Genomic DNA, 25,627 nt, shown 5'->3' on the forward strand with positions numbered 1-25,627 from the left:
GGCAGGCAGGTCAGTGATTAACTTCTACATGTTGGTGCTAGTATGCAGCAGTAAGTTAGCCCATTAAAGCAGCAGGGAATAGGAGAGCAGTGAGGAGAGAACTGTTCTCTTAAAGTCGCAAGAATTAAAGTAGCAAGAGGGAGAGAACAGTGAGGAGTTAGGAGCAATGCAGACCGTGATGGAGCACTTAGAGAAGTTCTTGGAGAGGCAGCCAGCACCCACTGGAAGGTAAACTTCGAGGATCACCTCAACAGAACTTCAGTCCTTAACATGAGAGCCCTCAACCATGTTCCACAGCTACCTGGCAAAGGAGCGGCGCTCTGAAAGCTTGTGCTTCCAAATAAACCTGTTGGACTATAACCTGGTGTTGTGTGATTTCTAACTTTATCAATGACGAAATTCAACATTGCCTCCAAGATGCTGGAGCAGTCTTTGGCCATCAAAGATCTCAAAACTGGCATGAAGCTCACAGTCTGCAGGGGCAGCAGTGCTACTTTGGAGAAAATGTACAGAACATATCTCAATCCCTTGAGGAATATCAACAACAACGCTGTGGCAAAATGCTGCAAGACCAATGGCAGGATTGATATTCCAGTATGATAGTGTCCTCGCTCAGGTGAACATGCTCAGCACTGAGAGGTTGGTTATGGTCAGTCTCTTGCACTGGGCAGCCCCACACTGTCCTCATGCCTGACACAAGACATTGCAAAACAACTTCTCTACTCTGGGCTTTGACATGGTAAGTGGTTACCACAAAGGCAAGGGAAACACTTCAACCATGTCTCCGCGAAGAAATGCATTATTCCCCACATACTCTTCAGAGTCTGGAGCCTGAGCTGACGCAGAATGAAGGAGCATCAGCAAAGGTGCCAACCATTTTGAACAACGTCAACAGGCCCAGGTGGATACCATTTGGAAACAGCAGAAGCAGCGTGCAAAAACCAATCATCACACCGAACCACCTATCAACCCTCCCCCACTTCACTTGTCATGACTTGGAAGTGCCAGTGTTGAACTGGGGTGGATAAAGTTAAGAATCACACAACACCAGGTTATAGTCCAACAGATTTATTAAGGCTTGTACTTCCAAATAAACCTGTTGGACTATAAACTAGGTGTTGCGTGATGTTTAACTTTCTCCCCTCATTTGTGGCAAGGTTTGTGGATAAATGTTAAACAGTTTAGTCACCTCAGGACCCACACTCCAGAAAGTCACCAATGATAATGAGTGACTGCCTCGGAAAAAAAGATCCAAGTCAGAGCTACTCGCTTGGTATAAACTTGAACCATCTGTAGGTGGATTTTGCATAGTGTCCGTCAAGTGGCTTACGACTGCAACCATCAAAATGATGCAGGCTTCACAGAGTTATCCCAGGTATTGCATCAAATGGCCTGTGGGCATAAAAAAAGTGGCTAAACTAATCCCATTCCCACAGATTTTCAACATTGCTGTTCAGACTAACAGTTAGCTGAACACAGAATTTCTTCCTCAATATATATAGCAGCGATCTGAACAAAAATAAAACACAGTCTTGTGTCACGCCAGCAATAAATACACTTGACTCTAATGTTCTATTTCTTTCCACAGATTTTACTGCAGCGGCAATCTTTTGTCAGACTTTTCTTGTAAAAATCTTAGAAAAATAGCCCAGATGGAGTTCACACTGCCTTTCCAAGATTTTGCAACTCCCCCACAAAATGCAAGATTAGGAGAATTCTTATAGAAGCCTGCATTTAGTTTTTACTGTGACGTTTTAAATTTGGAAGTTGGTATGTGGATTTGGTACCTTAGGATCCCCTAAAAGATATCAAACAACTATGAATTTAGGGTGACATTTGTTTTTCCATCTTATAAAAACAATCACTCGAAATGTTGTTCATGTCACATTATCACACAAAGTGTCATAATAATCCTGTGTGTCTCATAAATCTTTTCTTCTAATGCGCTGGTTACTAAGCACATTAAGGGTTTCATGAAAATGCTGTACTATGATAGCTCTTGGCAGTTTACCATTACTTCCCATTCTCGGGAGATTTACATGCACGACATTGTTTCCAATCAAATACAATATTATCTCGATGATAATCTTCCACTTCTATATGGAGTTAAGGTGTTCTAAATGCTAATAGATTAGATCATACTTCAGTTACCCCACCCATCCTGCAGAAACTTACATTATTTAGCTTTCAATCTTGCTAATGGCAAGAAAGGTATTTGAAATGCAAGGTTGGGTTAATTCCCTTCATTAAACCATGCATTTACAGGAATATCATGTAAGATTTGAATCAAACAATTTATAACACTAAAACATCTTCACTGCTTGTTCAGATTTAAGAAAATCAATTGACTGAATTGGAACTGGGAGAAATGTCTCGGGCTCGCAGAGACATTGTGCCCATAAACAATTTTCCCTTTTTCTGAGGTGGCAAGGATAATTGTGAGCATGACGATTTGATTGAGCAAGAGAAAACTGTTGCAATTGTGCTCTCCCTCCTGAGGTGGCGAGTTAAAAATCATGCTGTGAAGAGATAGTCAGTAACAGACACATGCAATGTTTCTACTATCTGTGCATGGTGATCAGCACCAATGACAGCGTTGAGTTCCAGAAGTCGTTGCTATGCACAGGCCGTGGAGGCTCCGCACAGAAGAAAAAGATTAGAGGGAATGCTGGGCATATGGTCAGGTAACTATGATTGTGAGATACATAGGCCCAAGCAAGTAGAAAATTGGGTTTAGTTACTAAGTTCTGGCAAGTCCTTTCCAAGTTTAAATACAGGCTGAGATCGAGAGTCAGACTCTGACATAGAACTCAAACTTCAAGGATGTCTGGTTGCCTTGTTAAATGTGGAATTGACCAGTACTGGCAGTTGACAGGCAGGTGAATGCTTTTTGAAAACCTACGTTCTGTCTACAAAAATGACTCTTAGCTTCCTGTTGCCTGCAACTTCAACACACCATGGTGTTCCCTGGCTAACATCTCTGTCTCAGGCTTGCTGCAGTGCTCCAGTGCCACAGTGAGACCCGGCCCAAGCTGGAAGAATAACATGTCATTTTCCACTTGGTGGCTCAGTGGTTAGCAATGCTGCCCCACGGTGCTAGGGACCTGGGTTCTATTCCAGCCTTGGGTGACTGTCCGTGTGGAGTTTGCACATTCTCCCCATGTCTGTGTATATTTCCACTGGATGCTCCAGTTTCCTCCTGCAGTCCAAAGATGTGCAGATTTCAGGGATTGGCCATGCTAGTGTCTCATAATGTGCATGCTAGGTGGATTAGCCAGGGTACAGGCAGGGGCTTGGGGAAGGTTGGGGGGGGCTGAGTCTGGTTGGGATGTTCTTTGGAGGATTAGTGCAGACTTGGTGGGCTGAATGGCCTCTTTCTGCACTGCAGGGGTTCTTCATATATAATCCGATGACCCTGCAGTCCTCAGGACTCAATACTGAGTGCAATAATTTTAGATATTGAACACCTTCTTCCATGTCCTTTACCCACCCCTGCAGCAGACACCCTGTCACGACATAGGGCTGGTTTCTGCACAGCCGACTCATTTTCACCTACTTCCAGTCTCCACGATCAACTTTTCTGATTCCTGAGCACACTCTCCTCTCTGCTTTTGTCTCCCTAACTGTTGTTCCCTCTCTCTTGTCTCCATCTCCACCTATCCCCTCACTTGTTTTCCAGCACTCCCCTGACTCCTTGTCTTTAGTATACCACCTGTTCCTAGTTACTATAAGTTCCGAATAAGGGTCGAAACATTGATTCAGCCTACTGAGAATCCCCAGCATTTTCTGTTTTTGTTTGTGTTAAGTATTGATCAGAATTGTCACTAATGGCATGTTTTCTCACTAGTTGTAAGTTTTATTAGGTCAAGGTCAAGTCAAATAAAGTAAACATACGTAAAACTGAAGTAAAATAACTTTACATCACTCATGTTAACTTTACAATAAAGTAGGCATTGTAGTTATATGGAACACACATCCATGTAATAAGCAGGACATCTTGGACCTTAATGCTGATCTAGATCACCACGTACACAAGAGTATCACCAGCTACAGAAACCTCAGCTCTGGGTTTCAGTTCTTGAGTGGTGACTGGAGTCACCCTGGTATTTCTTCACAGGTGCCAATTATTTGGACAGCATGTTTAGGGAAATGGTCAGGCTAAGACCATGAAGGCAGAAAGGGAATGGGTAACAGTCAGGCAGCCCAACAGAGCCAGTCAGGTACTGCAAAGTCCTGCCCACTAATCAGTTTTGGATACTGCAAGGGGGTTGTACCAGAGCTAGGTACATGGCCGTATAGGCAGCTCAGGGAGAGTAAGAAGAAAGGAAGAGCAGTTGTAGTTGAGGATTTGTTAATTCAGGAACAGGCAGATATTTCTGTAGCTATAGATGTGGTCTATGCCAGGGTTAAAGTTGTCATGGAAAAACTGCAACTCCTTCTTATCATTAACATCTTGGCAGTTCTAAAGATTACAGTTGTGTTTCAGGTTTTTCAGTGTTTCAGGGAGCAACTGGAGCTCTCTGTGACATTTGATAGTGCTCTACTCATAACCATATCTGGGATGTCGCTGATTCCCTCTTTACCCAGAACCCACCTGTTACATTGTTTCTCTTTGATCAGGCCAGTCGTGAAGTGAGGCCATTACAATTCCTGGTCGTGGCTTGCTTCCTGTGGGTGAAGGGTGCAACTGGTTCCCAGAAAAAAACACCCATTACCACTTTGTAAATGACACACACTATTGTGGTTTGTTTTGTATACTTCAGAACAGTGCAGCATTACGACCAGTATGTTCATTTCTAACAACTTTTTTTAAAAACTGGATTTTCCCTTTAAGAACACCCTATCAACTCCAAGCAATCTTTGTCAACAGAAAAGGATTCCACTTCTTCAATGTTCAAATAATTTGTAACCACAATAGACAAACATTGCAGGTCTACACTATGTATCCAAGAAGGTGCCATCCATCCTTGACCTCTTAGAGGTGTTGGTATTGTGTCCAGATCATAAGTAGTTCAGGAAGACATCAAGGGTCATTCTGAAATTCAATGAACGCTTTGAAAGCTAAATAGAAACTCCTTGGCAATGGTACTTCTGGAGATGTGAATAGTTTTCCTGTCTCACCAATACATTGATAGGATGAGAGCCATCTGAGCCAGTAGTGAGACATCAAGAATGTCAATGACCTTGAGTTAAGGCCAATAACTGAGTATGGCTTCAGATCCAATGTCTGAAATGGGAGTGTGCTGTAACAGTTTCGGGATAGCAGCAATTTTGAGTTTTGATCTATATAAAAAAGTCTGTTTGTGAGCCAACCATCTTGTTCAGAGACCATGAGAGAAACATCACAAAGAAGTCACCGTTTCTCAATATCGGAGAGAGGAAAGAGTCCAGGCCTGTTGTAATGACCCAAGGTTAGCGTGAGCTGCGCTGAAACATTGAAACGTAGGATCTTTCACCATGTCCTACGCCCTGTTCTGCTCAGTTGGAGCAGTCTCCAACTATTCAGCTACAGAAGCTAGAGTCAAAAAGTGTGGCGCTGGAAAACACAGCAGGTCAGGCAGCATCTGAGGAGCAGGAGAATTGACGTTTTGGACTTCATCAGGAATGCTGAAGGGCTTATGCCTGATATGTCGACTCTCCTGCTCCTCGGATGTTGCCTGACTGGATGTGCTTTTCCAGCGCCATACGTTTTGACTCTGACTCTCCAGCATCTGCAGTCCCTCACTTTCGTCGAGCTAGAGAAACCATCACAACTGCTGAAATCTGATTCAGCTTTTAATTTCTTCACGATGGAAAGAGAATCTTTCAGCAAGCAGCATGCTTGCAATAATATTAGAGACTGACCTTAATTTCATTTCTAAAAGCATCTTTACTCCTTATTCATTTTTGCTATTTGTAGTTTTGGCTAACAACCTCACCACTTTTACTTTAAAAACTGTATAGTTTTGCAATAAAATAACCTTTATCTTGTTTAATCATAAGCTGAGTAGCTGGTCATTTTAAAATTGAAACACTCAAATACAAAAAGGGGCTTTTTAGAACCCTGTACAAATTCTTAATACACTTGCCTCTCTGAGGATGTTACCGATGTGGTCATGACACCTGGTAGCATATTATTGTATTCTCTCGTGGCTGGCCAGCACTTGTTGCCTGTTGTTAGTTGCCCTTGAGAAGGTTGTGGTGAGCTGCCTTCTCGAACCACTGCAGTCTACATGCTGCACATTGACCCGCAATGACAGTCACTCAGTAACTATGTCATAAATGAATATCATTTCCACCTATTTTAGATTTAAGGCAGAGTAGATTGAGGGGTCATCATTTTAGGTTAAGGCGTGGCAGATTTAAAACAGAGATAGAGAGGAATTACTTGTGGAATTCACGACCCAACTTGTGGCAGCTGCTGGGACACTGAGTAAATTTAAGGAGGAGATAAAGAGGTCTTTCAGTTAGTGATGATGAAAGGGTAATGGTGGTTGGCCAGGAAAATGGAATTGACGCTGAGATGAAACCACCCATGATCATACTAAATGGTGGAGCAGGCTGAATAACTGCAGTGCCTACTTCTGCTCCTAGTTTTTATTATTTTTGCTTACCCCCCCCCTCCCCCCTCCATTTTACTGATGATAGCCACACATATCTTTTAGCGGACAGGAGATGAACCAGAGGGCCATACATTTCTCAACTCGGAATTTCGCTTCAGGAGACAGAATTGCAGTCCTTCATTATCTCATCACAGTGCAACATTAACATATAAACAGGGTCAAAAGGGCTGATGAAACTGTGCATTGGCTATTATCAGTGCTCGAATGATGATTTTACTACATCAAGAACCGTGGCTTGTTTCCCTGAAAGAATGCACCAACATACCTCTATCACCAGTGTTTCATTCGTAGGGCCCATGGCTGAAAGGCTTTCCTGGTGATTGAAGGGCCTTTTGTAATCAAATATTGTGCCAGAAAATCTGTGCCGTCCAGGCCAATCCAATGTCCAATGGCCATTGAGATAATATTTTTGCTGTTGGTTTCGAACAGCAATATAAGCGTTGGAGATGTTTACCTCATATACACGAATGCTACGCGCCCCTGTAGGAATAACAACGACTGTGTAGTATTCTGTTGGAGAGAAATGAAAATTCACTTCAATTTATATCCTCAATTTCATATATATAATATATATCCTCAATTTATATAAGTACAAAATATTTTGAGCTCTATGTCAAAAGGTACAAAATAGAGTAGCAAGTCCTATGGTTGGAATCTGAAACACATTCTTTCAGAGAAATACTAAATCAAAGAATATAGCTAGTAGACATTGTGAGATGACCATCCTGTTATGAAATTTGCTTGGCAGAATGCAAATTTGGGAAGGGAGGTCCATCTGCTAAATCTGTATTGTTTTGGATTTCATAGAAAAGAATTCCAATTGGGGCTGCCATGAAGTTGCGTCAAATATGAAAAGCATATTCATGCAACGGGAAGAAAATTCTTTGTTTAGTCAACCCATCTCCATAAAATACTTATAATTCTAACTATTTACACAGTATAGATACAAAATTATGGCTTTTGGGCTATTTGGTCTAACTTCCAAAAAAAATAACTTTATTGTGCTGAAATGTTTTTTTTACTCCCACTGAACTGTCCTGTTTATTTTGTGGGCCTCAAAGTTTGCACATTAAGTTTTTTTTTGCGGTTATTGCCAAATTTGTGGCCACATCCCAAATTAGAAGGCCAAGATGTGTTGGCGATTACAGGTTAAGAATTAAACAAATGAAAGCCATCATGGATTTAAATTTTATATGATAATTGTTCAAGAAACCTGTGAAGCACAAAGCTTTAGATTCTACATCAGAAAGCCAAATACTTAAACGAGTAATAGACTGAAAGACTCAATACATTACACAGATCAAACATACGGTTGACGTAGTGCTGTTTGCTGTATTGGCCCTTATAGATTTTACAGGTTGAGTTGTTTCCTTTGCAGACCCCACATGCATCAGGCACAGCATTAGAACCCAGTACACGGTCGCATCCAACTGCCTGTGAGCAATGAAAAGAGATAAATGCACATCAGTTAGGTATTGTGCTGTAGAACGTACATGTGATTTTGACTGAATGACTGAAAATGGCTAGGGTGGTCTCTGGTTTCTGTACCTTACTGGGAACACAATTCATACAAATCTATTTAAAAATTGTTGGAAACCATTATAAGACTATATTCAATCAGAATACTCTGCACAAAGGGCACCATTCTAATTCAACATATTACTCAGGGGCCTTAGTAACAGTGGAATGTCTCCTTTACTGCTGGGGCACTCTTAATTGAGTGATCAATCTCCACTCAGTCTGAATCACTGATGGAGCAATTTGACAGTAGCTGTTCCATGTGGATTTTGTAAGGCTACACTGGGCAACAAGAAGCTTACTTCTTTATTATCAGTGCGGTTTTGACTGTTTTCATTTAGGCTGAACTGACTGGTTCAGGTAAACAACTCTATCAGTGCTTGAATATGGCAAATATTCACGAATGAATGATTAATTTTACAAGAAATTGGGCTGACAAAACTACAACATTCATGCAATTGCATCAGGAACACAGAGGTTGATCTTGCTGGGCAACGGGGATATAGAAAGCATTATATACAGTAGCTCCTCAGCATGAAAGATGGGCTTTTGACAAAATTTTCTTTGCCAAAAGGAAGACTGCCAATGTCAACAAGGAAAATCAGGAGGATTTATGCTTGCACCAGTATGACACCAGCATCTGCAGTCCTCACTTTCTCCTCCAGTATGACACCACCCAATCAGGTATTGAGGGACATTAAAGATACAGTACAGCCCTGAAGGTGTAAGGCCTGGTTGAAAAAGAACAGACCTCTAACTGGACCTGTGCCATCCAACTGGAGAGATCAGAGTCACTACTGCTGCTAGCTTACGTCTAAAGCCATTTTTTTTTGCCAGACCTGTAACAAGAAGAGTAGATAGATGGGAAATGGCACAGGGAAACACATTGTCTCCCCCTGAATGCAGTGACTGCATCAAACATTGTTTGATAGATAGAGCTGGTGGTATTTGGGGATTGCAATGCCCAAAACCTGCCACCCAACGTTGCCTCTTTTCCCTCTGCTGTCCCAATTGAAACCAGGAGCGACCATGAAAAATGTTCCTGCCAAAGGAAACAAAATAGTTGCCAATGGGATTTTAACAAATCACTCGCAGGTTCTCCATAAAATGATATAGGTGCACAAAAACAGCATTTTGTAATTCAATTTCTTATTCAAGTAGATATCTCTGGAAGGCTATTTCTGATTCTGTGTATTTTATGGAGAATACAGATTTTTGCAAAATACTGACTATTAATGGTTCAAGTTAAGTATTTCATAATGGATTAGAATTACTTTTGAAACAAGTGCAAATCCATCTACAGATGCACGTTTATTTAGGTCTGGCTTTGGTATTTTATTAGGACTTCCTTGTTTCGGAATGAAGCAAAAATTCCATGTGGGATTGACTCCTGGAGTAAAGTTCAGGATGTGCCCAGAAAGAATCTTTAACCATTTCTTGATTTATAGAGACCTTTCTTTAGCTTATCACAGGCTGGTGCTAGCATCACTGGAGGTGTAGGTGCTACGTGTGCCCAAATGCCAAAGAGGTCATAAATTGTAGGAACATTGGTTGAGAAATGAACAAATGTAAAGGACCTTTATCCCTCAGAAAAGAATAAAAAATCAACTCTTCTTGGGCAGACTTCCTTTCTAAACAAGCTGTGCTTAAAATACGAAAGAAACTCCCCTGATTGCTCAGTAACGAAGCCACGTTCCCAGGCTGAACACACTGGTAGGGCCCGGGTGTCATTTTGGTGGCTTGAGAGATTGCTGATAAGGTGTGAGGCTCCTTCAACCTATGGAGACAGGAGTACTTCTAGTGTTGGGAGTCCCTCCACCTGCCCCCACGTCCTCCTAGAGACAAAATAACTGCAGATGCTGGAATCCAAATTAGACAAACAGCAGGCTGGAAGAACACAGCAAACCAGACAGCATCAGGAGGTGGAGAAATCAACACTTTGGGTATTAACCCTTCTTCAGGACTAGATGTGGGGGTAAGGGAAGCTCCCTTCATCCGCACGTCTAGTCCCGAAGGGTTAATACCTGAAACGTTGAGTTCTCCACCTCATGATGCCACCTGGCTTGCTGTGTTTTTCCAGCCTGCTGTTTGTCCAGTCACTTCCTTCTGTCTTATGCAGCTTATATATATAAAAAAAATGAAGACATCAACATCCTGATATTAGGGAATGGCCACCGTCATTGTCAGACCAGGGCCTAACTTCCATTTCTTAGATATGCTCACATCAGTATAAAATCAACACTGCTCTCAATATTTACTTTGGGCTGAGAGGAGTGCAGGGGAGAATTCCTCAACCAGAACCTTTGTAATAAAAATAACAAAAACAGAGTTCTTACAGCAACAGCCAATCTGAGCAGGCCTCTTAGGTGGGAACAAAGTCAAGGTGTAATAGTAGCTCAGTGAGATATTGTGGGGGTGCAATCTGAGAGTGGGGTAAGCACTGGGTGTGGCAGAGCCTGCCCCCTTCTGGAGATTCGGAGTATTGTGGGGCATCGGTTATGGGGTAAAGTTGTAATCTTCAATAACAGAAACTGCTGGAAATACTCAGCAGAACAGGCAGCACATGTGGAGGGTAAAAAAAAAGATTGAAAGCTTGTAGGGCCTGGATAAAGCTGTTGTGTTTCCCCTGACCCACAAGCAGTGGTTTAAATGCAGTAACCACATGGGTTTGGTCACCTTCAAATGCTACTGTCTGCCCCAAGTCTCCTGCCTTGGGAAACCTGACCTGCATGGGTTAAAATTGAAAGATTTCAGTGAGCCACCTAGCACTGGAGTAAATTACTCACCCAATTCTCGATCTGCTTTAGTTAAACCAAGGAGTTGGTAGGTTTGAAGTGTTTTTGACATTTAAATCTTTACCTTTTCACTTGCCCTTAGCCACCCATCCTTGGGGGTTAAAACTCCCCTAAATGGACTGATTTATCTTTTAATTATTTCAGACCGGGGTATCAGCAGCATAATAAATTCAATTTTGCTTTTCTGTTTAAAATGTCGTTACATATGTCTTACGTTGACTTCCTGCACTTTGAAAGGAAGGATATTAAAACTAAACTACATATATTGTATAGTTTTCAGCTGTACTGTTGCACAGATTTTGCATCTATACAGTCTGTGGCAGGGTGGGTATGGGAATCATCATAACTAATCCATTTTACCTCACATACACCATCAATGCACACATCAGCTCTTTCCTCGGAGCATGGTGTTCCATCTTTGACTTTACTTGAAAGAGCAAAGAAGAAGTCAAAATCTTCAGCCGCACAGTACAGTTTGCAAAGATCATGGTCTGTAAATGATAAATGGATATATGATTAGATTTAGTATCAATCTGGGAATAAATACACTGTGCACAAAAGAAGATTGAGACACGTTCTAAGAAGGATAAATCTTAAATGCAATTTAAGCATGGGCTTAGAACGACTAAGGCATAATACGCCATTTATCTTCTGGAGAAAGAATAGTTCTTTTGTTGGACTATAACAAGCGATTCATGCCAATCTGTTCATTAAGGCTTGAAGTATTCAGAATTAATTTAATTAAAGGCATGCACCACAGACAGCTGTTGTTAATTCTAAAGTTTAGATTGCTGCTCTTATCAATGTGTTTGGCAGTCCCACGCTGTTCTTTTTGGTCTTAGATCTGGTTTTGAACTGAGCACTGATGAGACGATCGGTTCCTCTTTTTTTGACACATGGGAAATAAACATAGACCATCTCAGTAGAGATGTCTGCTCGCAAAATTGCCCACAAATTGGCACGCTCAGCTACAAGAAGAAGAAATTGAAAACTGTGCCCACTTTAGTAGCAAGTGTCATACCATTGTGATAAATGGGTTATAATTTGCTCTTCAATACCAGCTTATCCATTTCCACAGAGGAGAGTTTGCTGAGATTTTCAGGTCTACATCTCATTTTAACCTTACTAAATGATCCACCGATAGTAAACAGGCATCCCAAGCCAGCTTGGTAGAACTCGGCAACAGGAACTGTGGCTATCAGGAACACTGAATGTAGTCACAGGCAGGTCCTCGAAGGGAGGGCAGTGAGACTGAATTGGTGAAACACAGGCAGGCAGCACCTCTCAATACCTGCGTGGGGGCACACAAGAGCCTCTCTGTTAGTTCTGGCCCCAAAACAATATATGCAGACAGCCGTATATGTTTGGGATAGGAGGAGGGATGTACAATGGAGCATCCCAACCTCCCAGAAATAGGGCAGGAGAAAGGTTGCAGTTATAAGAGGCTATTAATGTTTTGCCCAAATCTGCCAAGAAGAAAAACACAAGATGTTGACAATGGGTGAAAAATTTTTTTTGAAAATTCCGGATCGGGAGTCTTGCATGGTGTGTTGCCTGCCCGGTGCCAGGGTGCGAGACATCTCCGACCGTCTTGAAAGGATATTGGAGCGGGAGGGGGAGGATCCAGTTGTTGTGGTCCACGTTGGTACCAACAACATAGGCTAGACTAGGGTGCAGGACCTGTTTGGGCATTACGAAGCACTAGGCAGGAAATTGAAGCACAGGTCCTCAAGGGTCATAATCTCCGGATTACTGCCCGAGCCACGTGCCAATTGGCATAGGGACAAGAAAATTAGGCAAGTAAACACGTGGCTAAGGGATTGGTGTGGGAAAGAGGGATTCCACTTCATGGGGCATTGGCATCAGTTTTGGAACAGGGGGGATCTGTACCGTTGGGACGGTCTCCACCTGAACCGATCAGGTACCAATGTTCTAGCGAAGAGGATAAATAGGGTGGTCAGTAGGACTTTAAACTTCTGAGTTGGGGGGAAGGGAAAGTGAAAGCGACAGGGAGTATGGAGGTAAATGGCAAGATAAGCAGCAGGATAGCATGTTTCCAGGCGGATTTAAAATTGAGGCAGACTGAGAATGCAGTAAAAAGCAAGGATAACTTAGGACATATGACTTCCAACATCTCTAATGATAAGGAAGTTAGCATTAAGGCACTTTACCTGAATGCTCGTAGCATACATAACAAAGCCGATGAACTAATGGCACAGATAATAGTGAATGATTATGATGTAGTAGGCATCACAGAGACTTGGTTACAGGGGGGTCAGGACTGGCAGTTAAACCTCCATGGTTTTTCAACTTATCGAAAAGACAGAGAGGTGGGCAGAGGGGGTGGGGTTGCCTTGTTAGTTAAGAACAAAATTAAATCTGTGGTATTGAATGACATAGCGTCGGATGATGTGGAGTCTGTGTGGGTGGAATTGAGGAACCACAAAGGCAAAAAAAACATAATTGGAGTTGTGTATAGACCTCCTAACAGTGGTCAGGACCAGGGATGCAACATGTACCGGGAAATAGAGAAGGCATGTCGGAAAGGCAAGGTTACATTGATCATGGGAGACTTCAATATGCAGGTGGACTGGGTAAATAATGTTGTTAGTGGATCTAAAGAAAGGGAATTCATGGAATGCTTACAGGATGGCTTTTTGGAACAGCTTGTCATGGAGCCCACAAGAGAGCAGGCTATTCTGGACCTAGTGCTTTGCAATGAACCAGACTCTATAAAAGATCTTAAAGTAAGGGAACCCTTAGGAAGTAGCGACCATAATATGATAGAGTTCAGTCTGGAGTTTGAAAGGGAGAAGGCAAAATCGGATGTAATGGTGTTACAGTTGAATAAAGGTAATTATGAGGGCATGAGAGAGGAACTGACTAAAATAGACTGGAAGCAGAGGCTAACCGGGAAGACAGTAGAGCAAAAATGGCAGGAGTTTGTAGGTATAATTGAGGAAACTGTACAGAGGTTCATTCCCAAGAAAAGAAAGATTAACCGGGGAGGGATTAGACAACCTTGGCTGACAAAGGAAGTCAGGAAATGTATTAAAGAAAAAGAGAGATCCTATAAAGTGGCTAAGAACAGTGGGAAATCAGAAGATTGGGAAGGATACAAAAGCAAACAGAGGATAACAAAGAGTGTAATAAGAAAGGAGAGGATCAAATATGAAGGTAGGCTAGCCAGTAATATTAGAAATAATAGTAAAAGTTTCTTTCAGTACATAAGAAACAAACGACAGGCAAAAGTAGACATTGGGCCACTTCAAACTGATGCAGGAAGCCTAGTGATGGGAGATAAGGAAATAACAGGAAAACCTAACAAGTACTTTGCGTCAGTCTTCACAGTGGAAGACAAGAGTAATATCCCAAAAATTAAAGGGTGTCACGGGGCTGAGTTGAGTATGGTTGCCATTACAAAAGAGATAGTGCTAGAAAAGTTAAAAAGTCTTAAAATTGATAAATCTCCTGACCTCGATGGGATACACCCTAGAGTTCTGAGAGAGGTGGCTGAGGAAATAGCAGAGGCATTGGTTGAGATCTTTCAAGAGTCACTGGAGTCAGGAAAGGTCCCGGATGATTGGAAGATGGCTGTTGTAACCCCCTTGTTCAAGAAAGGATCAAGGCAAAAGATGGAAAATTATAGGCCAATCAGCTTAACCTCGGTTGTTGGTAAAATTCTAGAATCCATCATTAAGGATGAGGTTTCTAAATTCTTGGAAGAGCAGAGTCTGATTAGAACAAGTCAACATGGATTTAGTAAAGGGAGGTCATGCCTGACAAACCTGTTGGAATTTTTTGAAGAGGTAACAAGTAGGTTAGACCAGGGAAACCCAGTGGATGTGGTCTATCTAGACTTTCAAAAGGCCTTTGATAAGGTGCCACACGGGAGGCTGCTGAGCAAGGTGAGGGCCCATGGTGTTCGAGGTGAGCTGCTGGGATGGATTGAGGATTGGCTGTCGAACAGAAGGCAGAGAGTTGGGATAAAAGGTTCTTTTTCAGAATGGCAGCCGGTGACGAGCGGTGTCCCGCAGGGTTCGGTGCTGGCGCCACAGCTGTTCGCATTATATATTAATGATTTGGATGAGGGAACCGGGGGCATTCTAGCGAAGTTTGCTGATGATACGAAGTTAGGTGAACAGGCAGGTAGTACTGAGGAAGTGGGGAGGCTACTGAAGGATCTAGACAGGTTGGGAGAGTGGTCCAGGAAATGGCTGATGGAATTTAACGTGAGCAAGTGCGAGGTCTTGCACTTTGGCAAAAAGAATAAAAGCATAGACTACTTTCTAAATGGTGAGAAGATTAATAAAGCCAAAGCACAAAGGGATCTGGGAGTGCTAGTCGAGGATTCTCTAAAGGTAAACATGCAGGTTGAGTCCGTGATTAAGAAAGCGAATGCAATGTTGTCTCTTATCTCAAGAGGGTTGGAATATAAAAGCAGAGATGTACTACTAAGACTTTATAAAGCTCTGGTTAGGCCCCATTTGGAGTACTGTGTCCAGTTTTGGTCCCCACACCTCAGGAAGGACATACTGGCACTGGAACGTGTCCAGCGGAGATTCACACGGATGATCCCTGGAATGACAGGTCTAACATATGAGGAACGGCTGAGGATACTGGGATTGTATTCGTTGGAGTTTAGAAGATTAAGGGGAGACTTAATAGAGACGTACAAAATAATACATGGCTTGGAAAAGGTGGATGCTAGGAAATTGTTTCAGTTAAACGAGGAGACTAGGACCCATGGACACAGCCTTAGAATTAGAGGGGGTCATTTCAGAACAGAAATGCGGAGACATTTCTTCAGCCAGAGAGTGGTGGGCCTGTGGAATTCATTGCCACGGAGTGCAGTGGAAGCCAGGATGCTAAATGTCTTCAAGGCCGAGATTGATAGATTCTTGTTGTCTAGAGGAATTAAGGGCTACGGGGAGAACGCTGGTAAGTGGAGCTGAAATGCGCATCAGCCATGATTGAATGGCGGAGTGGACTCGATGGGCCGAATGGCCTTACTTCCACTCCTATGTCTTATGGTCTTATGGTCTGATTTCCCAAGTCTGACAGTCATGTTGAGCAAAGGAATTCATTAAGAATTAACTTTTGAAGAGTGCAGCACAGTTTGAAGATTAATTCAAAGGCAATTAAAAACTGCTTAAAGGACCTGCAAGGAATGTTCAGCAGGTCAGGCAGCATCAGTGGCGAGAGAAGAATTTTACTGCTTCACAGTGCATAGTAGCATAGTGGTTCACCCTGCTGCCTCACAGCGTCAGGGTCCTGGATTCAATTCCAGCCGTGGGTGACTGTCTGTTTTGAGTTTGCACACTCTCAGTGTGTCTGCATACATTTCTACCAGGTGCTCTGGCTTGCTCCCACAGTCCTAAGATGTGCAGGTTACATGGATTGAACATGTTAAATTCCCCCGTAGTGTCCAGGCATGTGCATATTAGGTGGATTAGCTATGGGAAATGTGAGGTTATGGGGATAGGTGGGGGGCTGGTTCAGGGTGGGATGTTCTTTGGAGGGTCAGTATAGATTCGATGGGCCAAATGGCTTCTTTCTGCACTGTAGAGATTCTATGATTCCACCATCTGTGACCAGTACTAACGTATGGTCTTTGATATGAAATACTACTCTGATTCTCTATCTTTCTACTGCTGAGTATTTCCAGGTTTTTCTGATTTTATTTCAGATTTCCAGCAGCCTTGGTATTTTGCTTTACTACAAAGAATATTTTTGCGTAAAAGTTTGGTTTAATTTAGTAAAAACAGTTACAATGCTGCCTAAATTGCTAAGAAAACTCTTAAGTGACAATGGCTCAAGATTAGTGCAGGACTAAAGCTGAAAATGCTACAACTGCACTTCTTCCTAACAATGCATTGTAAGCAGAAGCGAAATTATATGTATTGGTTTCTGTGTAATGTGAGGTGCTGCTGGTAGGACTGTGTCTTACTGCAGGCTGTATCTTCCTGCAGGATGCTCTCCCCCTCTTAGGAAAGACAGTCTGAAACTGATTTGAATGTGTGGAGTGAGCTTTCTGATCCCATCTGACTAAATGTAAGCCAATGAGCTCGCTAGTGGGAGTATTTCCTTCTGATATGAAAAACAATTGTGTGTTAAATTTGTGAATCTTCCTGATGTCCAATAGACTGAGCACTTTCGAAACATCCCTCAGCAGCTGTAGGAATTACACTGTACCCAGACAAAACCAAGTGCTCAAAAACTTTTGGGCATAATGATTCTGCACACTCAGATATCAGAACGCAAACCTGATCCAACTTGTCATGTTAAAAGCATTGCCACTAATGGTTGACTACTTAAGTCAAGGATGCTTACAAAGGTGAGAACTGAAGAAGTGGTATAGGATTGGAAGAAGCAATAAAGATTGAGAGGTGCCTTGGAGACATTTGAAAACAAGAGTTATGGTCAGTAAGTTTGCAGATGACACCAAAATTGGAGGTGTAGTGGACAACGAAGAAGGTTACCTTAGATTACAACAGGATCTTGATCAGATGGGCCAATGGGCTGAGAAGTGGCAGATGGAGTTTAATTTAGATAAATGTGAGGTGCTGCATTTTGGGAAAGCAAATCTTAGCAGGACTTATACACTTAATGGTAAGGTCCTGGGGAGTGTTGCTGAACAAAGAGACCTTGGAGGACAGGTTCATAGTTCCTTGAAAGTGGAGTCGCAGATAGATAGGATAGTGAAGGCAGCTTTTGGCATGCTTTCCTTTATTGGTCAGTGCATTGAGTATAGGATTTGGGAGGCCATGTTGTGGTTGTAAAGGACATTGGTTAGGCCACTTTTGGAATATTGTGTACAATTCTGACCTCCTTCCTATTGAAAAGATGTTGTGAAACCTGAAAGGGCTCAGAAAAGATTGACAAGAATGTTGACATGGATACAGGATTTGAGGTATAAGGAGAGGTTGAATAGGCCGGGGCTGTTTTCCCTGCAGTGTTGGAGGCTGGGGGAGGTGACCATATTGAGGTTTATAAGATCATGAGGGGCAAGGATAGGGTAAATAGACAAGGTCTTTTCTCTGGAGTGGGGGAGACCAGAATTAGAGGGCATAGGTTTAGGGTGAGAGGGGAAAGATTTAAAAGGGACCTAAGGGGCAACATCTTCACACAGAGGGTGGTACAGGTATGAAATGAGCTACCAGAGGAAGTAGTGGAGACTGGTACAATTTCAACATTTAATAGGCATCTGGGTGGGTATATGAATAGGAAGGGATTAGCGGGATATGGGTCAAGTGCTAGACGAGATTTGGTTGGGATGTCTGGTCGGCATGGATGAGTTGGACAAGAAGGGTCTGTTTCCGTGCTGCACATCTCTATGACTCCAACTATGCTAAGGGTGCAATGTCAAGTGACCAGCTCACACAGGGAAACACTGTCTCAGATAGCATAAAACCAAACAGTACCTATTGTGTAAAGGCCATAGATTATCTGCAGTGACGTGGCCAAGGCTGTCTTTGTGGAGAGCTTTCTGCCTTTGCTCCTGTGCCATCTCACTCGCCACAAATTCATCGGAACTTGCGGTCGACACAAGGCTCTAACGTGCAGCTAGCCAGACTACCAAAAATAGGCCAGCACACCGAGTTTACACCCCCCCCCCCCCCAAACTATGACTTTATGTTGCATTGGGAGGTTTAATACTCATTTTGGTTTCAAAATGTGGTGACTCAAATGCTCAAACCTCCCTTGCACGAGCCTCCACGCGTTCCTTCAAGATCTGCTGGCTTGTCTTTCGCATGCAACAGTTGGTTTCATTAGGAATGTATACCGACAGATCTTACAGATATGAGGAACCATTTCAGGCTCGGTCCCATGACAATATGGAGCCTTTGCAAAGAAAGACCACCATACTTTTCAGCACCCAATTTTTATGATTGTCATCAGGGGAATCAAGTCTATTTTTTAGGTCTTTATTCTTTGACCTAGTTAACATTACCAACTCTATTCTACTTATAGCTGCACTTTTCAAATGTCAACACTGATTTTCTTTAAAAAGCTCCTCAAATATCTCCCAAGCATCTCTCTGCACAAACTGCGACTTGTACAAAATTCTGCTGTCTGTTCTCTTTTCCACATATGTTCTCCTTGCCGATATCCATGACCCAATTAATAACCTGCCGAACCTTCCCGTCTCCCAAGGCATCAATTCAAAATGTTTGATCTGATATACAATTCATACCTTGGTCTTTCAACAACTTGAGTTTGTAAATGTTTCAGCCTTTAATCTAGCCCATTCCTACAGCTTTTCAACTCTGCCCTGATCACATTTCTGTCAACCCCACTTGTGCGCAGGAATGATATTTGTTACTCTGTCTGTGTTATCTATCCATGTCTAACCTTTTGAAACCTTACCCTTCAACTTCTTTTTCCTGCTTTTTACTGACCTTAAAAGCATCCTCCAACATATTTTTGATAATAATTTTTGCCTTTCGAATCTCCAACTAATATTCAGTCTATTCTCAAATACAAGAAGCTGCTTGAACATATTATTAGATAAAAGATTCAATACAAATGCAGATTACTATTATTACTGCTAGCTCACTTTGAAATCAAAATTACTTGTATTAACAAAACAAAATAACATTCACATTTGACCATACAGAATACATAGTATTGCTTTTGATTTGCAAGGCAATAATTTGCAGCCCAAAAAAGATATTTACCTTCAACATGAACATATGGCTTCCAGTTGTAGTACCACCCTCGGAATGGCTTGCTGTTGTATTCAGCACACTGCTGTGATCTAAAATCAATGCTATTTTTAGGGCATTTTTGATTATTGCAAAGCTTGTATGTACGATGAGTACCATCACAGAACTTTCCTCCATACTGTGGCCTATCGAGATAAAAAAAAGGTATTCTTCACCAATGTAATGAGTCACAAAGCATTACAACTAATATAATGAAATCGAAGTTAAAAATTAGTTGTAACATGCTCACAAAATCTCCCAAGACTGTAGAATTTGTTCTAATGATTTGGTCACACTACACAGGAACATATGCATCAATATCACCAAGCAAGCCCGACAGATGGGAACAGACTACGAATAAAGTTTGATGAAGTGGTGGCCTAATGACTGTTACAGATGGATGGCCAAGGCAACTGCACAGCATCCTCACAAATGTGGGATGAAGAGAACTTTTCTTCTGGATTGAACATGTGTGCATCACACTTAGGAAGTGTAACACCTGTTTTCCATTTTTAAAAAAAATGTGTTGGGTAATCACATTTCTAGGCCATAAACTTTATTACACTGCGTTCATTTTTAGTTATCATATTACTTCTTCTAGAAAGGGTGCAGAAAACCATGCCACAGCTGATCCCCAGTGTGAAAGGGATAAGCTACGAGGAACCATGAAAGAAAATTCAGTTCAGCACAGGAGAAGGAAATGCTTTAAGGAAAGACACCATTTTACTGTATGCAACATTAAATGGTATGATGATGGAGGTTCAAGAACACTAATAAGTAACTAAATTGTAATGTGCAAGTATATTTAGAACTTTGGAAAATACTGAACTAGAAAAGGCCTGTGTAAAAAATTACTAACTGCATTCAGGAGTGGGATACATCGCTCTACCTTCGCAAATATCTGCCAATTTTCCCTTCACCTGCACAATCAACTAGCACACTTGGCAGTCCATTTCACATGCAGCTTTCTCTATAAAATACTTAAAGTTTGTCTATTTTCTGAACTTTCCCTCTTGCAATTTGGAGCTTGTGCCCCTCTACAGTTCGTAACACCTTTAACTTATTAAAATTGAAATCATTTCATCTCTTAATAACACTGATTATATTTGAAGAATGGCACAGAAATGTCAGCCCATGTCATAACCTCACCACTTGCAAGTGTAATTGTTGTCACACCTTCAATTAAGCTATAGTAACAAAGCGAAGAAAATTTGGAAAATATCTTCCTGGGCTTTTTCTGCTAAAGTGTAAGAGAAGTCCAAGTTCTTTCATCACTCCACATAGGTCAGGTGTTTAAACTAGGGATCTGCTTTAGTTCTCCTTTCTTCATTGGCTCTAATGCTTGGATTTCCCTGCCATAATAGAACATTGAAAATTGTACATTGTATTGCAGTTAGAAGTGTAACAGTTCATCACACATGTTAAATATACCCCTTTGAGTTTGCACCAATCCATTTAGCTGTGCATGACCAGACAGCTTTTTGCTGTTTTTACCTTCATCTTTCAGCTTGGTGAAACACTTGGAGATTTTTTTTAACATCAAAGGGAAAATGTAAGCGCATGCTGCTGTTGCAATCAGCAGTGTTATGACTACTTGCCTCCACTGATTTCATTTGTCATCTCCTTTTATCCAACATTGTTCACGGTCAGTATGACAGTATACCGTTACAAGACAACATGCAAGTAAATGTCTAAGATATCGATATCAATGCTACATTGCAGCATGTGGCGTAAGGGCATCTCATACCCTATCTTACCTCAGAACACTTGAAGCATGACTCCACCCTACTGAAAGCATGTTCATCTGTTAGAACGAAGAACATAGAAAAGTACAGCACAGAACAGGCCCTTTGGCCCACAATTTTATGCCGAGGTTTAATCCTAATGTAAAATATAGTAACTTAACCTACACACCCCTCAACTCACTGCTATCCATGTACATGTCCAGCAGTCACTTAAATGTCCCCAATGACTCTGCTTCCACCACCACTGCTGGCAACGCATTCCATGCATTCACAACTCTCTGCGTAAAGAACCTACCTCTGACTTCTCCTTTATACCTTCCTCCAAATATCTTCAAACTATGACTCCTCGCACCAGTCAATCCTACCCTGGGGAAAAGTCTCTGGCTATTGACTCTATCTATTCCACTCGTTATTTTGTGCACCTCGATCAGGTCTCCTGTCTTCCTCCTTCTCTCCAGAGGGAAAAGTCCGAGCTTATTCAACCTTTCTTCATAAGGCAAGCCCTCCAGTCCAGGCAGCATCCTGGTAAACCTTCTTTGCACCCTCTCCAAAGCCGCTCTATCTTTCCTATAGTAGGGCGACCAGAACTGGACACAATATTCCAAGTGTGGTCTCACCAGGGACTTATAGAGCTGCAGCAAAGCCTCGCGGCTCTTAAACTCAATCCCCCTGTTAATGAAAGCCAAAACACTATATGCTTTCTTAACAACCAATATCTTGTATCTATGTACTTGCACACCCAGATCCCGCTGTTCCTCCACTCTGCCATGAATCCTGTCTTTAATCCTATATTCAGCATTCAAGTTCGACTTTCCAAAATGCATCACTTTGCATTGATCCAGGTTGAACTCCATTTGCCATTTCTCAGCCCAGCTCTGCATCCTGTCTATGTCGCACTGCAGCCTGCAGTAGCCCTCTATACTATCGACACCCCCAACCTTTGTGTCATCTGCAAATTTACTAACCCACCCCTCAACCTCATTATCCAAGTTATTTATAAAAACTACAAAGCAGAGGCCCAAGAACAGAGTCCTGCGGGACCCCACTCAACACTGACCTCCAGGCAGAATAATTTCCATTTACAACCACTCTCTGCCTTCTATCAGCCAGCCAATTCTGAATCCAGATAGCCAAAACTCCTTGTATCCCATACTTCCTGACTTTATGAATGAGCCTACCATGGGGAACCTTATCAAATGCACCACATCCACTGCTCGACCTTCGTCGACCTGTCTTGTCACCTCTTCAAAGAACTCAATAAGATTTGTGAGGCATGACCTGTCTCTCACAAAGCCATGCTGACTGCCTTTCATCACGCTATGCTTTGCCAAATTGTCATAAATCCTATCCCTCAGAATTCTTTCCAAAACTTTGCTGACCACAGACGTAAGACTGACTGGTCTGTAACTGCCCTATTACCCTTCTTGAAAAGAGGAACAACATTCGCCTTCGTCCAATCCTCCAGTACGACACCTGTGGAGAGTGAGGAGGCAAATATCCTTGCCAGCGGCTTAGCAACCTCCTTTCCCACTTCCCAGAGCAGCCTAGGATAAATCTGGTCTGGCCCTGGGGACTTATCAATCTTAATGTTTTACAAAGTTTATAGCACATTAACTTCAACAAACTTGATCTGGTCAAGACTGTATCCCAGCTCCTCAAAGTTCTCATTCACAACAAGGTCCCTTTCCTTGGTGAAAACCGAAACAAAAAACTCATTTAGGACTTCCCCTATCTGCTCAGACTCCACGCACAAGTTCCCTCCGCTATCCCTGATCGGTCCTACCTTCTCCCTGATCATTCTCTTATTCCTCACGTATGAGTAAAATGCCTTTGAGTTCTCCCTAATCCTTGCCAAGCCTTTTTCGTGCCCCTCCTAGCTCTCCTCAGTCCATTTCTGACTTTCTTTCTAGTAAGTCTGTAATCCTCTAGAGCTGTGCTAGATCCTTGCCTCCTCCACCTTACGTAAGTTACCTTCTTCCTTTTGATGAGAAGTTCCTCTGTTCTCGTCATCCAAGGTTCCCTAATCTTACCCCTTCTCACCTGTCTCAGAGGAACAAATTTGTGCATCACTCGCAACAACTGCTCCTTAAACGGTCTCCACATGTCTGCTGTGCCCTTTCTGTGGTCCAATTGCTCCCAGTCTGTACTTCCCAACTCCTATCTGATAGCGTCATAATTTCCTTTTCCCCAATTAAATATCTTCCCTCGGTAACTGCTCCTTTCTCTCTCCAACGCTATGCTAAATGTGAGGCAGTTGTGATCACTTTCACCAAACTGCTCTCCCACCGCGAGATCTGACACCTGTCCTGGCTTGTTGCAGAGCACCAAATCCAAAATGGTCTCTTCCCTCATCGGTCTGTCTACATACTGAGTAAGGAAACCCTCCTGAACACACCTGACAAAAACAGCTCCATCCAAACCATCTGCACTTAGGAGGTTCCAGTCTATATTGAGAAAGTTGAAATCACCCATAATAACAACCCTGCTACTTCTGCATTTTTCCAGAATCTGCCCGCCTATGAGATCTTCAATCTCTCTACTGCTGTTAGGTGGTCTGTAGAAAACCCCCAATGTGGTGGCTGTCCCCTGCTGTTCCTAACTGCGACCCATACTGACTCAGTAGACAAACCTTCCTCAACAACTTTCGTTTCTGGAGCTGTGATGGACTCTCTGGTTAGCAACGTTTTTTCTATTCTCCCTGTTCTTTTTAAACATTCTAAACTCTGGAACATCAAGCAACCATTCCTGCCCCTGTGAAACCCACGTCTCCGTTATGGCCACAACATCGTAGCCCCAAGTACTAATCCGTGCTCTAAGTTCGTCACTCTTATTTCGGACACTCCTTGCATTAAAGCAGACACACTTTAACCGATCCCTTTGTTTCATCGCGTGAGAAACCTTCCTGATAGATTCAATACATCCTGTCACTGCCCCGTCTGCAACTGACCCCCTCTCAGACATGTGGCTCTGATTCCCACCCCCCTACCAAACTAGTTTAAACTCTCCCGAATCACACGAGCAAATTTCCCACCCTGGACATATGTGGCCCTCTAGTTCAGGTGCAACCCGTCTTTCATGTACAGAAGGTATCCCAATGGTCTACGTAACTGAAGCCCTCCCTCCTGCACCAGCCTTGCAGCCATGTGTTAAGCTGCATTCGCTGACTGTTCCTTGTCTCACTGTCTTGTGGCACCGGTAGCAAACCTGAGATCACTACTCTACTCGTCCTGCTCTTCAGCTTCCAACCTAGCTCTCTGTAGTCACTTTTCAGATCCTCAATCCCTTTCCTGGCTATATCATTGGTGCCGATATGTACCACGATTTCTGGCTGCTCACCCTCCCCCTTCAGAATCTTATAAACCCGATCGGCAACGTGCTGGACTCTGGCACCGGGGAGGCAACATTCCTTCTGGGAGTCCCGTTCCTGACCACAAAATCTCCTGTCAATAAGTCTAACTATTGAGTCCCCTACCACTCGTGCTTTTCTATTTCCCCCCCTTCCCTTCTGAGCCACAGTGCCAGGGACCTGACTGCTATGGCTTTCCCCTGGTAGGCTGTCCCACCAGCAGTATCCAAAATGGTATACTTATTGCTGAGGGAAACGGCCACAGGGGATCTCTGCACTGACCATCGGTTCTCTTTCCTCCCCCTGACAGTAACTGGTTGTAAACTATTAACTTAATATTAGCCCAGGAACTCAGTTGTCTGAGGAATGTAGTGTTTATGTATAATAGTTAGCTGCAATAAATGTCTGTTGAATTCATAAATACCACACTATCTATACATATAGTATATATTTAGTTTCTCATAATACATGAGGTAACATAGGTATTGCCAATATTGGATAAAAACATCCTGCTAGAGGCAAACTGATCACCAAATTCCTTTTCTCTGCTTTATTATTTCTTTGAGGTGACTGCTTTCTGAGATGCCTTCCAGAAACTTTGAGTCATGGCATGCTGGATATCACGTTCAGCATTTCATTAGTACCTTGAAAATGCACTTTATTACTGACACATACTGTGTAAAATTACAACAGTACTGAATCTATCATTAAAATGACAAAATTAAATTTGATTAAAATTGGAGGCAGAGGCAAAGTAGATTACTCACTTCTTAAAACTGATATTCATGGGATGTGGGCATTGCTGGTTAAACCACTACCTATTACTCATCCCTAATTACCCTGGAAAAGGTAGTACTGAGCTGTCTCCTTGACGCACTGCAGGCATCAGGGTGCTGGTATGCCCACAATGCTG

The 25,627-nt window shown here is 42.5% G+C and overlaps 1 protein-coding gene across 1 annotated transcript in view; it reads right to left on the reverse strand.

Moving 5' to 3' along the window:
* adamts16 (ADAM metallopeptidase with thrombospondin type 1 motif, 16) overlaps window positions 1–25,627 on the reverse strand; it is a 249,585-nt gene that overhangs the window by 72,408 nt on the left and 151,550 nt on the right. Inside the window, exons 13-16 of the mRNA XM_087986819.1 lie at window positions 19,597–19,769; window positions 11,276–11,406; window positions 7,913–8,036; window positions 6,868–7,112 (exon numbers count right to left, since the gene is read on the reverse strand). Of these exons, the coding sequence (XP_087842945.1) occupies window positions 6,868–7,112; window positions 7,913–8,036; window positions 11,276–11,406; window positions 19,597–19,769 (673 nt within the window). The remainder of the gene's footprint in view (window positions 1–6,867; window positions 7,113–7,912; window positions 8,037–11,275; window positions 11,407–19,596; window positions 19,770–25,627) is intronic.

The sequence above is a fragment of the Chiloscyllium plagiosum genome, unplaced genomic scaffold (genome assembly GCF_037043375.1).
Source record: "Chiloscyllium plagiosum isolate Xiang-an unplaced genomic scaffold, Cpla_swu_hap1 HiC_scaffold_5, whole genome shotgun sequence".
Taxonomy (NCBI): domain Eukaryota; kingdom Metazoa; phylum Chordata; class Chondrichthyes; order Orectolobiformes; family Hemiscylliidae; genus Chiloscyllium; species Chiloscyllium plagiosum.